General features: G+C 38.8%; 1 protein-coding gene across 1 annotated transcript in view; it reads right to left on the bottom strand.

The window, feature by feature from the left end:
* The window catches only part of LOC126103748 (ankyrin repeat domain-containing protein 17), a 236,288-nt gene that overhangs the window by 211,260 nt on the left and 8,041 nt on the right, over window positions 1–16,987 (bottom strand). The window contains exon 2 of the mRNA XM_049912333.1: window positions 5,083–5,227. Within this exon, the coding sequence (XP_049768290.1) occupies window positions 5,083–5,227 (145 nt within the window). The remainder of the gene's footprint in view (window positions 1–5,082; window positions 5,228–16,987) is intronic.

The following is a 16,987-nucleotide window of genomic DNA, read 5'->3' as shown; positions in this document are numbered from 1 at the left end:
TTGTGCGATTCTTTTAACGCAAGTGGCTGTTCCACTTTTTCCAAGCAAAAAGCAGAATTTCACTGCCACACGCTGTTCATGGAAATCAGCCATTGCAAAATTAGTCCTAACTTCCTTCTGCAATGGCACTCTGCTTACTGTGTGTGGAATATTCACTCTATGCGCTCCTAGTTGCAAAATGCAGTACTTTTAAAAGCTCTGCCTACCAAAAAATTAGTTCAGTTTCTTTTGGGTACCCTCTCATACTGGCTAAAATACAGTACCTGGAACTAAACATGGGGCAATGTCAATAACTGACCTGGTGAGCCAGTAGCTTTGTGAAGCTACAGTTTAATGCTTGCAACGAAGTAGAAACAACAAACAGTCCCTGTGAGTTTCCATGAACAGCGTAATTTTTAAACTTGAACAGTTGTCTAATGATAAACCTGTTGGTTTCAAACCACTTATGGCACTATTTGTTTACAGTAAATAGTATTAACGGTTGCTGGGTACTGCTTTTACTTTATTTTAGGAATTAACCTGTGTTGCCTGAAACTATTACAGAAATGAGACTGCAGTTTTAAGAGTCTAACTACATGAAACATTATAATGGTATTGGTAATTTATATGTCCAAGAATAATTTTACAATGAATACGATTTACACACAGAAAATATAAGTCACATGTACAGACATATTAACATACGGTTAAAGAGGAAAGGAAAAGTGGTCAGATACAGCCTTTCCAAAGGGACCATCCCAGCATTTCCCTGACATGATTAAGAAAAACTGCAGGAAACCTGGCAGAATGGCCTGACAGATCATGAACTTGGTCTTCCCAAATCTGAGGTCAGTGTGTTTAATGTACTATGTCATATAGTTATGCCTAACACGATTCTCTCCTGTTTATACATACTACGAACAAGTTGGCTTAATAACATGAATAATATTTGAAAATGATAGTTTGCTACTTAGCATGTAAAGAAAATGTGGGTGCATTTTCTATTTCAGAAGAAGACCTTTCAGCTGAAAGCTTAAAATGTGTAGCAGTCTTCTTGTTATGCTTGACTGCAACCTAACATCTCATCTGTATGGTGAATAGTAATCTACCAATTTCAAATACTGTTGTTTCATCCTGAACTTTCCACTGTTTAACATGAAGAGTAATTATATACTGTTTATTTAGTTTAGGCAGTAGCTGAATAGGATTGCAGCTTACACTCACCATCCCTCCAGTGTCATTCAATCTGTACATGGAAAATAGTACAGGAAACCAACGAGAAATGAGGAAAAGGGATTAAAGTGCAGGGAGAGGAAATAAAATACTTTACACTTTCTCCACAACATTATACCTGTCAGAAATAGCAAAAAGAACTGCCATGTCAATCGGACTGAATGTACAGTGTCTTGACGAACAGAAGCTTTAGAAATATGGTGCTATAGAGGAAAGCTGAAGATAATTTGACTATCATCTCTGAACATCATATAAAGCATGTATTGCCATTTTGATGGATGTTATTAAGACCAGACACTTTCAGTGCAGCCTCAATAGGCTAGGCTTAAGAATGAACCAGCTGGTTCATAACTAGTTGCCAAACATACGTGCTGCAACTATAAAATTGTTAAACACTTCATGAAATAGTATGAGATATTACTAGTATTAATGCTGCTGCTAAAACGCAGCAGTAATTTAAAAATTAATGCAAAAGTAAAGAAATCTTGTAGTCTTGGTTAAGCAATTTTTTGATCACACTGATACAGAAATTTAAGGACTGAAAAGTAAATGCCAGGATTTTCACATCCCTTTTCACTGCACATTGTCACAAAATAAAAACATGACAGTTTCTTTTCAACTATCACATACAAGAAAATAACTAATATGACTGAGTCAAAACTGAACCTCAGGGTAAAATAAAGTGCTCATCATTGCACTTTTATTAAAACAGTGTTCTCAGTTGTCTATGTGGATTGAATCTATTTCGAAGAATGGTCACAGTAAGACATCTGAAGGCCTTTATCATGGAAGTAAGGTTGTATTAGGATACCTACCATTTTATACTTCCATAAAATGGCTTTACTGGTATTAAGTGATGGTTCTGAACAAAATAGCACATTTTTGTTCATTAGGCACAGAAATCTGGTTAGTTAATGGTGTCCAATTTTCAGAGTACCATGATTCAGGAGTTCACTTTTATTTCATAACATCAGAAAAAGTTTCAAGGCATTATCATCTAAGGTAACTGTGACAAGATCAGTATAGGTCAGAAGCCTTAATTAATGAAATACCAATAATTTCAAAATAATATCCTTTACCTATAAGAAATTACTATGAAATCTATAAGACATTACATAACAAATTTCCAATTCAACACTATATAAATGCTCCAACTACATTAATATGTTAACTGAATCTCCAAAAAATCAGAGCATTAGAGGAACTGGGGGACGTAAAAGTATGAAGACACTGAATTCATTGCCTCAAATTAAACTGATCCATTCATTCTTTGAACTGCTTTGATGAAGCTGCTCTGAGTGCCAAGTGAGAGTCCTATCTATGCCTTTCAAAAGAATACCACTTCTCCATACATTATTCTATCCAGTAACCTAAAAATCAGAGATAAACATCTGAGTTGTTTTCATCCTGTAGTATATCACTAATCTTATATACGAAATCCACAGTCTTAACCCTCAGTTGGTAATATCTGTCTCTTAGGCGGGTATAAGCACTCTCAATGTATTGTTGACAGACTTGCTTTGTTACTTGGATCTGATATTTCAGCTATGCTTCATTCGTGAGTTGAACTTTCTACTGTGTGGTCGTCATTGTTTCATTTTCATGACATTCACTATAGTGGACATTCTTTGAAAAATTTGGTCATCTTAGTCTCCCAGACGGATGTTATCGTAAACGCCAATTTTGCACGTTACCAACTAAGGGTTAACTCACCGCCTACCATATAGCAGGTATGCAGCATCTCTTTCTTTGTAACAAGCACAGTAATTATAGCACACTTGTAGAAGACTGTGTGTCCATGACTACACACCTTGTAACCACCAAAGGAGTCAAAGCCACGCTACTCATAAATATATCAAAGGGCAAGACAGGTAAACCCTACTGTGCCTGTAGACAATAGAGTGTGGATGTTGGCAATGCTTCATAGTACTAAGCTGGAAGCAACCAATTCAAGTTTGATAAGGTGTAGCCAATTACTAGTTGTTAACCAGTCTCCTTCTATATGCCCCAAAACACCTTTTTTATTATATAGGCAATTTTTGTTATTGGCATATAAAGCCTTTTTACACTACTTCTTGTAGTTATCAATATATCTGAAATACAATATCTTGTATGTGGTGACACACATCTGAAATCTTGTCCTACGTCTTTGATGTGTTGGAAAGTTTTGTTACTAGCTGGCAATCAAAAACGATTCACTATGTGATGAAAAGTATGCGGACACCTCTAAAAACATATTTCTCGTATTAGGTGCATTGTGCTACCACCTACTGCCAGGTACTCCATATCAGTGACCTCAGTAGTCATTAGACATCGCGAGAGAGCAGAATGGGGCGCTCCGCAGAACTCACGGACGTTGAACATGGTCAGGCGATTGGGTGTTACTTGTATCATACACCTGTACACGAGATATCCAGACTCCTAGACATCCCTAGGTCCACTGTTTCCAATGTGATAGTGAATTGGAAAGGTGAAGGGACACTTACAGCACAAAAGCGCTACAGGCCGATCTCGTCTGTTGACTGACAGAGACTGCCGACAGTTGAAGAGGGTCTTCATGTGTAACAGGCAGACATCTATCTAGACCATCACCCATGAATTCCAAACTGCATCAGGATCCACTGCAGGTACTATTACAGTTAAGTGGGAGGTAAGAAAACTTTGATTTCATGGACGAATGGCTTCTCATAAGCTACAGATCATGCCGATAAATGCCAAACGACACCTCGCTTGGTGTAAGAAGCATAAACATTGGACAAATGACCAGTGAAAAAACACTGTGTGGAGTGATGAATCACGGTACACAATGAGACCCGATGGCAGGGTGTGGGTGTGGTCAATGCCCAATGAACATCGTCTGCCAGCACGTCTAGGACCAATAGTAAAATTCGGAGGTGGTGGTGGTGGTGGTGGTGGTGGTGGTGGTGGTGGTGGTGGTGGTCGTGTTTTTCACGCAAGGGGCTTGCACCCCGTTTTGTGTGGCACTACCACAGTGTAGGCCTACACTGATGTTTTAAGCACCTTTTTGCTTCCCAATGTTGAAGAGCAATTCAGGGATGGCGATTGCATCTTTCAACATGATTGAGCACCTGTTCGTAATGCACCACCTGTGGCTGCATAGTTACACGACAATAACATCCCTGTAATAGACTGACCTGCACAGAGTCCTGATTTGAATCCTACACAGCACCTTTGGGATGTTTTGGAACCCCGACTTCGAGTCAGGCATCACCAACAGACGTTGATACCTCTCCTCAGTGCAGCACTCCTTGAAGGATGGGCTGTCATTCCCCAAGAAAACTTGCAGCACCTGATTGAACGTATGCCTGTGAGAGCGCAAGCTGTCATCAAGGCTAAGGGCGGGCCAACACTATATTTAATTCCAACAATACTGATGGGTGCACTAAGAACTTTTAAGTCATTTTCAGTCAGGTGTCCTAATACTTTTGATCACATAGTGTAATTACACAAACTTTATGTCCAATGATCTGTAGTATAACTTGTGGTTTATGCTAAATTGTAGATGTTAGCCTTATCTGGCACAAGTGAACAAGTCTTCTTACCAGATGATATGACCTGGCTGACCTAAAAGTTACACTCCTTTACATTAGAAACTTACACTTATTTGATTCCACAACCGAAAATACATCATGTTATGATTATCTCATTCACAACAGATCAAGAGCAGGTGCTCAATTTGTGAATTGCTAATAATCACTCCAAATAGTGGTTACTGAAATATGGACTGCGATAGCACATGGGCAGCCGAAGAATACGAACAACTATCTAAATTCTATACTGAAACACCAAACTTCACACCAAGCGCCTTGTTTTTATTATATGTGACCACAAATAATTTACTTGACATACCCGCTGCTTCAAGAAGAGCTTCGAGCCGTGCTTGAGTTTCTGGGTCCACAGATGGCTCTATTGTCTCTTCAGGAGACAGGAACTTTGAGGTTTCCAAGCGTGTCTCTTCGTCCAACTCCGCTTGATCGATAACAAACGATTCAACCTGCAAGGCACAGAATAACGAAGTTAGATTGTTAACATAGATGACAAAAGATACAAGTAGCTTCAAAAATTCGAAAACAAAAACAAAATCATGACCAAGTATAAAGACAACATAGAATAATATGTTCCATAAACAGTTGTGTTAGTTGTATAAAAAGTTTAAACTGTGTTGTAACATGCATGCTGACCCAATACTCTTGTCAAGTAAGTGTTACAATGTAACCTTCGGTGCACAATATCAGTGATAATTTCACTCTGAAAGCATACAATACTAAAACTGTACGTTTCAAAAACAATCTGAGAAAGAGGAAAGTAAAAAAAGGATTTAGACTGAACACTATAACAGGCAACTTCCTGTTGAACTTTTGCTCTTTCATTGGGGATATGTTTTGTTTTCGTTATTTGTACAACTTTAACTTAACTTCCAAATGTCAGTCAGTAATAGAAGTGTGTAAGCTGGACGTATTTATTCATCACATGCAACTTCTGCAGATTTTTTTGAGTAACTAAACATAACTCAAATATTTTATTACCAAAGCTTGAAGCATATGTACACTTCTACAAAAGTGTGTAGTTAATAAATCTTAACAGGATTATTCTACATACCAGTTTTAGCTCTGGAGAACAGGTCAAAAACAATCCCTTACCATCTTCCCAAAAATCAACATGAAATGGCCACAGACTTGAAACCTGTACACCTAATTAGTGGCAATGCAATTTGAACATTTTTATTTTATACTCAGATTTAGCAAACAATTTACTGTGATCTCCTTAGAGGAGGACTATCAGCTCAATTTTGTCAAGGATGACAGATTCTCTGAAGTCTCATTTAAGAAGGCATTCTAACACTCACAAACAGTGTTGCAAAGTTATTCACAGAAAACCTCGAAAGGAATGCATGGATTGAGAGGCAAGTTCCAATTACACATTACATACTTCAAGACTAAACTGTATCACGCAAGAGCAAGGACCACACTAATTATGGTCAACAGACTAATACCACTCTCAAAATACAGAGAAAAATATTTAATTAGAAGAGATTCACAGTGTCTAGACTTATTCATGAAAATAAGGTATACCACATTTTGAAGAACATTAGAAAATTTTTAATGATTAGTATACATGCAAAATGTGTTTGACGAAAATACAAAAACAGTTCAAGAACACAGTTGCTCAGTTGACAGTGGAGAGATGCATGCCATGAATTTAAGTAAAGTAAGAGAGCATATCAATCAGTGAAGCCAATTTTCAGAGTCATTAAAATAAAATGAAGGTGAGCCTGATGTATGGCTAAGCAAACAGATGGTATATGGAGCAACGTAGTTCTTTGCTTTATTCAAAGATATAAAAGATGAGTCAATGAAATGACATCAAAAAATACGCAGGAGCACAAAAAGTGGCAGTAGCAATCTTTAGTCAGCAGGGTGTGATGTGGTTGATGCATATGCATGAGAGAGAGTTTTTTTACGTATAAGACAGGATAACTACAAACGACACATAGAATACCAAAACATGGGACAAAATTAAGTCTCAAATGTGACAGAACTCTTGATGCAACTGATCTAGTAAATCTGAAATAAGTAGCTAACTAAGACAAACGATAAAAGTATAAACAATTTAATTTGATAATGTGACATATTGAAAAACATTAAACAATACAACAAAAAACAACCAGTTACGATAGTCCCCTTTTTACAAAAATTAAAAAAGTAAATAAAAAGACCACCCCCCCCCCCCCCCACACACACACACACACACACACACACACACACACACACACACACACACACGTCGATGGTTACTGTATTAAATACATGCAAAAGCTGCAAAATTTGTGGATAAATTAAGTCGCTGAAGGGAGTTTTAGTTCTATTATCTCTGTAATAATGTGGCACATCAGAATTACAAGCAAATGGTGACTTCCTATTTGCTGCAGAATTTATACTCATGTACAGTTCCAACAATCGTACACTGTGTACACAAATTTCAGCCAATGTCAACATTGCTTTCAACAGATCTCACTTGACAACCCTTAACCATCATCATCTCATTGACAATAGATACCAGCATACTCAATTTGAGGAAATTTATTTACCGACATCAGATTCAATTACAAAATACTTTCTAGGAACCTTTTATGCACTGGTTCTAGTCATCTTACTTCGTTGCAAAAACATCTTAAAATTTCTAAAAAGCAAGAATACCAAAGGGGGGGTGTGATCTGTGCGTGAACAGATAACGTAGATGACACATGAGATAGTTGTGTATCACAAGTACACAAAAAGCCAACAAACATCTCAAACATTTAATTGTAATAGGAAAATGATTTTTTAATAGTACGAAAAGAAAGAGAAGGAAAAGTAGTTAGAGAACATAGACAGGAGAAAAGAATTAAATTAGACGTCGCCCAGTATAATATTGCAAACAATACAATTTATTCATTGCTAACACTTGGTTTAATAACCATAAAAGATTTGTTGGCTGAAGAGTTCTTAAGGCAACAATAGGTTTCTGATAGGTTATTTAATGTCAAGACATTTCAAAGCCAGATTTTAAACTGCATTACACTCAAGAACAGAAGTGGAAGAGGACTCTGACCATAATTTACTGATCACAAACAGACTTGAAAAGTGAAGAAATTGCTGCGAGGCAGGAAACTAAGGAAATGTGACCTAGATAAACTGGATGAATCATTGGTTGTCGAGAGTTTCAAAGGGAGCATAAGATGACTGACAAATATGAGCAGTAAGGAATATGATCTAAGAGAACAACTTTGTGAAATAAAATGATGAAGACAGCAAAAATAAAATACGGAGAAAGACAATGCCAGTAGACTGTGGATAATGCACACAATATTGAATTTCATTGACAAAAGGAGGAAATACACTGAGGAGACAAAAGTCATGGGATACCTCCTAATATTGTGTCTGACATCCTTTTGCCCAGCATAATGCACCAACAACTTGATGTGGCATGGACTCACCAAGTCATTTGAAGTCCCCTGCAGAAATACAGAGCCATGTTGCCTCTATAGCCATCCATAATCGCAAAAGTGTTGCCTGTGCAGGATTCTGTGCATGAGCTGACCTCTCCATTATGTTCCATAAATATTCATGGGATTCATGTCAGGTCATCTGGATGGCTAAATTATTTGCTTGAATTGTCCAGAATGTTCTTCAAGCCAATCATGAAAACTGTGGCCCAGTGACACAGCACACTGTCATCTGTAGAAATTCCATCACGGTCTGGGAACGTTAAGTCTACTAATGGCTGCAAATTGTCTCCAAGTAGCTGAACAATGATCGGTTTTATTGGACCACAGAAAAGTCCATTCCATGGAAACACAGCCCACATCATTATGGAGCCACCATCACCTTGCACAGTGGTTTGTTGACAATTTGGGTCCATGGCTTTGTGGGGTCTGCACTACACTTTAACTCCACCATCACCTCTTACCAACTGAAACTGGGACTCATCTGAACAGGTCAAGGATATCCTGTCATCTGGGGGCCAAACAATATGGTCACGAGCCCAGGAGAGGCACTGCAGTTGATGCTGTGCTGTCAGCAAAAGCAATCGTCTTTGTCAGCTGCTGCCATAGCCCATTAACACCAAACTTTGTCGCACTGTCCTAACGTATGTTCATTGTATGTCCCACATTGATTTCTGCAGTTATTTTACACAGTGTTTTTCTGTTAGCATTGAGCAAGTGCCACTGCTCTTGATCGTTAAGTCAAGGTCATCAGCCACTGTGTTGTCCATGGTGAAAAGTAATGCCTGAAATGTGGTATTCTCCCACACTACTGACAATGTGGATCTCTGAATACTGAATTCCCGAACGATTTCCGAAATCTAATGTCCCATGCACTTAGTTCCAACTACCATTCCATGTTCAAAGTCTGTTAATCCTTGTAGTGCAGCCATAATAGTGTTTGAAACCCTTCCACAAGAATCACCTGAATACAAATGACAGCTCCACCAATTCACTGCCCTTTTATAACTTGGATACATGATACTACTGTCACCTGTGTATGTGTGTATCACTATCCCATGACTTACCACCTCAATGCATAACAATGGAGCATGAAGAATGTAACAGTTCAAATTAGAAGGCTCACTGGCACTGACAAGTGGGTCATTCCATGTCAAGTGGACCAAGTTTCTAAAACTAATGAAATTTTATGGGGAAGTACCACAACGTCTCGAATGGTTACGTACAATGTTTTGGCTCGACATCATCTGTGGTTTCATTTCTGTGGCCTCTCGTAGATCGGATAACCTTCATGAAAGGTCCTATTAACCGACAAGCCCCTGATTTTGTATACTCTAACAACTCTTTATGCTGAAGAAGAATTTTGAATAAATTTGGTGACTATTTTATGATTTCAAAAGTGGCAGAAAATCCACTGTGCATTGTGGAGAGGCCATCTTTAACCAGCCATAAAACATAATTTTATAGAGAGATTCATCCAAGAATTGGTAATATGACGCTTAGCCATACTGTATTCTTGTGCTTCTTGTACAACAGCCTCTGTCCCCCTCTACCACAATATATGCACCTGCAAAGCTGATAATGTTTTGGGTGCCACATTTTCAGTAATTTTCTCGATTGCATGTTCTTTAATCTTTTATCTTGCTATTCTTTAAGCTTTGGAAGCTATGTAGTTTAATAGTGTAACTTTGTTACCTATGCTTGCTTATGGCTGAAGAACACTACTCAAAGTTGTTACTTTTCACAGTGTATATGTTCGAACATGCGTAAATGGAAAGTAAAATCAATGACCACAGTTTTTATGTCAGTCAAAATACAACAGCACTTACGTGGAAATCAACTTCCACACAATAAGCTGCAATAAATGAAATTCCATGCCAAGTTATGGCTGAAATTACCATCAAAACTTTTCATAAATTCATCACTGAAGAAATTTCATACAACATTATTTAAGACCATACAAAACACTGTTGAATATGGTGCCAAGGCATTGTTAGGACTTTAAAAAGGATTTGGTGCACCCGAAAAGCTTATCTTTCAATTCAAAAGCTATATAGATAAATTTTAGACCCACACCTATTTGTGAAAAGAACCAAAAGGTGACTGATGCTTTCTTCTTGTTTGTGGTCAAGATAACAATGTCATAATCCTTCATTTTATTTTGGTAAAAGCTTAAGCCAGTGTAAGAAATGTCACTGTTGGACAAAGAGCTTTTAAAACTTCGATCTGGACTTTACTTTCCAGACAATGCCCACATTTGTTCGTATCATAACACCATACTGATAAAATTTCAATTTCTGTAAAATACTTGCTGTAAACCATTTGTGAAAAAGTTAAGAATTGTTTACATCCAACTGATATTTCACATGTTGAAACTATTGATTGATTAATAAACTTTCAAGACTGGCTAGAAGCTTTGTCCCAGATGCAGACAAGAATCTGCTCTCGAGCAACTGCAGCCCCTGGATAAGCTAGAATCAATATGGAAGCAGTCGACATTTGTTACACAGTGAACACTTCATTAGCATCTCTGACATTAGCTTTTACAGCTTCAACAAGTTATCAAATAGGATTCAAAGGGTTACATATGACAGGAAGTTCAGAAAGCACAAGATTCCATCACCAAGACAGGACTACAGCAGCAACTCAACTGATGTAGAAAAACCACTGGTGAAGCAACTAGACATTTTCATTAATGAACTAAAAATTAAAGCGCATCATTCAAGCAGGGTATACAACGAACAGCAAAAGAATCGAGTATTTCTGTGAGAATGGTGAATCAAGCTATGAAAAGGGTTCTTCATAGATGGTGAATTTCTCGGCTGTGCCCAAGCAAAAATGATAACACAGCAGTAAGAGAGGATGACAAAGAAGATTATAAGCAGAAACTTCTCCTACTTAAAATGGCTGTGAACTGGTTCTCAAAATTTTGAGAACTCAGGTCAAAATGGTGCATTACAGTTGGTGTTGCTGATACACACTCAGTTTGTGTATGTGTAATACATCATAATACATCAAAATGCCAAACTTGAAGATGGCTGCAACATCTATCAAAGATGACAACACTGTGTGTCATTTGGAATCAAAAGACTGCTTGCTGCTACACTGCACAATGTTCTAGTAAACAAGCACTGATAGCTTATTTGGTAGATATTTCCAGCAAATATTATCCAGAAGAAATTATAGAATACAAACAGTGAGTTCACACAAACAGGGATACTCTATACAGACATGTCATGTAACTGTAGAAGAGTATACAGGAACTGGTTCTAAAAACTGATGTTCTGAAAAGCTGCTATTTCGTTTCAAAAGACCAAACATCATATCTAAGGCACCTGAAAGAAAATTCGAGATGGAGAAATTACTTTTTTGATAGATTTTGCTTAGAAGTATTCATTTGTCAAGCAAGGTGCTGTTCAAGGGTTTACTGACAAAAGACAAGCCACATTGTGTCCCTTTGTGGTTTACTTTGGTAGAAAAGAACTACTGAATATAAGAGTCTATATTATTAGTGACTGCCTTGCCACAATAGCACTGCAGCTCATGCATTCATACTGAGGCTTATTAAATATTTGAGGATAATGATAGGGGAAATCGAGCACATTCACTTCTTTGATCATGGATCTGCTGCTCATTATAAGAATTCTATCCATTCATGTCTGTATTTTTGTATGAAAAAGAATATGGCCTATCTGCTGAGTATAATTTCTTTGGAAACAGGCATGGAAAAATCTACTTGTGATGAAACTGGAGGAACAGCTGAAAGACTGGCAGCTCAATCTAGTTTGCAGTGTTTTTAAGGAGCACGAAACTGAACAAACCAAGTTTGCTCAGAAAAAAGGCATGCCAAAGGCCACACAACTTTTGGAACAAGAGAAAATCACCCAGTTCAAGCCTATTGATTTAAACAAGACCAGAAATCAGTGTTTCCAATGGTGCTGCAGCACTCATAATTAATGCCATTGAGGAAGCTCCCACTGCTCCAACTACAGCTTTACAGCCCAGGCAGTATGTTGCTTGTATGCATGTCAATGCTTGGTGGGTGGAATATGCATTTAACATTTCATTAGAACACAAAGATGCCTTGGTCAACACTATGCATCTCCATGGGGCAGTCAAATGAAAACCGAACATCCATCATAACTGGGCCACAGAATGATTGAATTCAAAATTAATCAACGCATGCATTAACGCATTTATGCCATTGGGAAATGACAGGATCAATTCCTATTTCATAAAAAGTGATTAGCCACTGAAGGATTAACAACTACACCCATTTCTGCACTTCCTCATCTGACTGAAAACAACATCTACAAGTTTCTTCAGGCCACCTTATATGTGAAAAATCCCATGCTGAACAATCCAGGCTGTACGACAGACGTCGCAGGCTTTCCTAAACAAATCGCTGAAATGTAGCCTTCATTTGATTTGCACTTTAGGTGCATGCATCATGATGCAACAGGGTGATTCCATCTGACAGCATTTCTGGGAATTTTGACTATGCTGCACTAAAGCTTCTGCAAAGCATCTTCATGGCTCTGCGCACTGATTGTGGTTCCACGCTCGAGGAACTACATGAGCAAAGGGCCCCTGCAGTCAAAGAAGGAGGTCATCACAACCTTAAGTGGTGCCCCCTTTCGGACCAAATGGCACACAGCAAACCCAACAGCAGCAACATCCCACATCTCCCTCACCAAAGAACTCTAAAACCAATCACACAAGTACCTGTACGGTCATGATGACCTCCTGTTTCAACTGCAGAAGTCCTCTGCTCATCGAGTTCCTTGAGTGTGGAACCACAATCAATTCACAGTATTATGAAGATACTTCGTCGTCGAACTGTTCGTGCATATGGTTGTTGTCTTGCAAACGTCCCCATCTGTTGACTCAAAGATCAAGACATGGCTGCACGATCTGTTACGGCCATGCGGATAAGATGCCTGGCATCTCGACTGCTAGTGATACGAGGCCGTTGGGATCCAGCAAGGCGTTGCGTATTACACTCTTGAACCCAACAATTCCATATTCTGCTAACAGTCATTTGGATCTCCACCAACACGAGCAGCAATGTCACGATACGATAAACCACAATCGCAATAGGCTACAATCCGACCTTTATCAAAGTCGGAAACGTGATGGTACGCATTTCTCCTCTTTTACACAAGGCATCACAACAACGTTTCACCAGGCAATGCCAGTCAACTGCTGTTTGTTTATGAGAAATCTGTTGGAAACTTTCCTCATGTCAGCACGTTGTAGGTGTTGCCACCGGCGCCAACCTTGTGTGAATGCTATGAAAAGCTAATCATTTGCATATCACAGCATCTTCTTCCTGTCGGTTAAATTTCGCATCTGTAGCACTTCATCTTTGTGGTGTAACAATTTTAACTGCCAGTAGTTTATTATGTTCAAGCATATACATTGTGTATGAAAAGTAATAAATTTAAGGGATGTTTTTCATCCATGAGCAGGCATGGATCAAAAATTTAAACTATGCAGCTGCCAAAGCTTAAAGTACACACTTTCTAGGTCTTGCAAGATAAACATTAATGACCATAAAACTGAGATGAGGCCCCTAAAACTACCAAAAATTTGGCACCCAAAACATTTTCATCAGCTTCGTAGGTACATATATTTTGGTAAAGAAGGACACAGGCTACACTAAAAGCAGCACAAGAACTTAGCTGAATCTCTCCATACAATTATGATTTATGCCTGGTTAAGATGGGCTATCCACTATGTACAATGGATTTTCTGCCACTTTTAAGGACACGCAGTTTTCATCAGATGTATTGAAAAATCTAATCAGTAATATATCCTTGTTCAGAACAAAGTGTTGTTTCAGTGTACAAAATCAGGGGCTTACAAGTTAATAGTACTTTCCATAAAAGTTATACAGAGTTTACATTTTAGCAAGCATGTAGGTGGAGTATATATATAGGACCTCTATCTACAAGAAGCTTGGGATATGGAACCACAGGAGATATTGAGCTGAAACTTTGTACACATTTGCCCAAGATACTGTTAAACCAACTCGAAAAAATTCAATGGATACAGAGATAGTAGAATGGTGACCCTCTCTAAAAGGGGAGGTGGTACGACCCAGGTATGAATACTACCAAATGTTAGGCTACTAAGTCTTAGTTGCAAAATACTGACAAGACTTATTTACAGAAGAATGGAAGTACTCACAAAAGCCAACTTCTAAGATCAGTTTGTGGTCTGGAGAAAAGTAAGAACACTAGAGAAAATACTGACCTTATGATTTATCTTCCAAGACAGACCGAAGAACAGCAAGTTTACATTACAACATTTGTACATTTATAAAACTTTATAACATTAACTACACTGCTCAACAGAATTAGGGGAACATGACTTTGGGCAACCGCCATACTCAATTGTGTAATAATTAAGGACTGGGTACATTACCAATCATACGTTTATCTTTCACAAATTAGATACACAACACAACATTATTACATCCTCATTCCTTTACAACACAAGAACTGAAATGTCAGACAGATGTCTGAAACAAAATGAAAACATTCATTCTTACTACCATCCTGGGTGATTTTCATTCCACTCTGAGGGCTTCAATAATGTGTAAGTCCTTTGTGAGCATGCATCATCACATGACGCCTATGTGGCCTGCCCCCACCCCACCACCTTCTTCAGTGCGAGTCTTTTAGAGTTCCTAAAGAGTCTGGGCTGGCACAGGACAAACATGTCTGTGAAGCAAGTCCCACATATGCTCGATGGAGTTTAGGAGAACTCACTACCGGCTGTTCCACTCCACTACTCCACTGTACAGACTTCGCAAGACATCTCTGGTGATGCCCTCAACATAAGCCACCACGATATGTAGCAGCCACCACGATTTAACAGGATCTGTTCTATGTACTGCCTGTTAGTAAGGTGATCGTAGACAATGACTAAATCTGTACGGCTGTCAACGCTGATGCCTCGCTACACCAGCGCAGAACTTTGGCTGAATCTGTATTTCCTGGACATCTGGCAGCTACTGCTCACTATGGGGTCTCCACAAACAAATGTGACCATCATTTTGCACCAAAGATCTGGACTCAATGGTGAATAGCACATTTTCCCAGTTATAAAGTTGCCAGTTGACATGGGAATCACAGAACTGAAGGAATACTGTGATATGTCATGCCAAGTGGGGGTACTCTTAACAGGACAGCTGGGTTGTAAGGTCCTTTCCTGCAAACTGTTTCTTACAGCCTAATCAGTCACAGAAGTTGCTGTGGCCCTTCTGAGATTGTCTTGCACTGCTCTGGCAGTATATATACAACTTGCAATGCAGAGATGGCCAGATATTGCTCTTCATGTGGTGTTGTAACATGTCAGTGACACTGTCCGAAATCGCCTTATGTACTGACCTGTCCCCTTCTAGTATGTCTACAACCTATGGATGAAAGACATTTGCAGCAAAACAGTGGAATAGCCATTCTCCTTGGATCAAGTAGACTGTCCTTACAACTTGCACTGCACTCAAATGTTTTATTACCTATGCTTCATTGAACATGATGTCCACAAATGACAACTGCCATCTGTGTAATTTGCTAAAGAACACTGAGACACCAGTACTCACTTTCTTCTGACAAGTCAAATGATACGCCAGTAGATGGTTAATGACTTTACTCGTAGCATAAATTTAAAGCGAAGATCTAAAACTATGCAGTAAGCCCACAGGTACCACCTCTATCAAAATAGGTTTAAAATACTGAATGTTGATACACGTAGTCTCCTAATTCCTTTAAAAATGGTTCAAATGGCTCTAAGCACTATGGAACTTAACAGCTGAGGTCATCAGTCCCCTAGACTTAGAACTACTTAAACCTACCTAGCCTAAGTACATCACATACATCCATGCCCGGGGCAGGATTCGAACCTGCGACCGTAGCAGCAGCGCGGTTCCGGACTGAAGCACCTAGAACCACTCCCTAATTCCCTTAAGCAGTGCAGAATACTCTCTTCGAAATCTTGAATGTAGCAGGGATTAAATGCAAGCAGCTTTGGCTACAACTTGTATGGAAATTACACCACAGTTCTAATATTAAGAAAATTAAAAGGGAAAGCTGTGATGAGGCAGGGTAGCTACCTATCCCCAAAGCATACTAAGCAAGCAGTAAAGAAAACAAAGGAGAAATCTGGAAGGGGAATTAGAAGTTCACAGAGGAAGAAATTAAAACTTTCCTGATTTGCAAATGACATACTGTCAACAGGTGGCAAAGGATTTGGTTGAGCAGTTTAATAGGGTGAATGTAATGTAGTGCAGTCAAATGAAATCAGTTGATGCTGAGGGAACTGGATAAGGAAATGAGAGAGTGAAAGTAGCAGATGAGTTTTGCTATTTGGTCAGCAAAAGTCTGTATCATGGAACTTTGCAAATTAAGAGATAGGCAACATTATTTCAGGAAATGGAAAATAAAGTTAAATTTACAAAAAAATAAAGTCTGCATTATGAGCCCACTTTTTAGTAGAATGTTACATCCAGCCTGGATGTATGAACTGATGCTGTTAGGAATGGAGTAATACAGCTGTTGTATCCTCTAATGAGGCAAGACAATCCGAAGTTGTTCTAGTCCTTCATATCCTGGAAAATGGTACTGGGACCGAGCTGATGCCCACGCTGGTCTGACATTCTGTTGGGGACAGACCTGGGGATCTTGCTGGCCAAGCAGCATTTGAACATCACACAGATCGTTCATAGACACGTCGTGTCGACGTGCATTGTCCTCTTGAAAAACG

This window comes from Schistocerca cancellata, chromosome 1 (assembly GCF_023864275.1).
Source record: "Schistocerca cancellata isolate TAMUIC-IGC-003103 chromosome 1, iqSchCanc2.1, whole genome shotgun sequence".
In the NCBI taxonomy this organism is placed as follows: domain Eukaryota; kingdom Metazoa; phylum Arthropoda; class Insecta; order Orthoptera; family Acrididae; genus Schistocerca; species Schistocerca cancellata.
The sequence above is the reverse complement of the archived record's forward strand: the minus strand, read 5'-3'. Positions and strand labels throughout refer to the sequence as shown.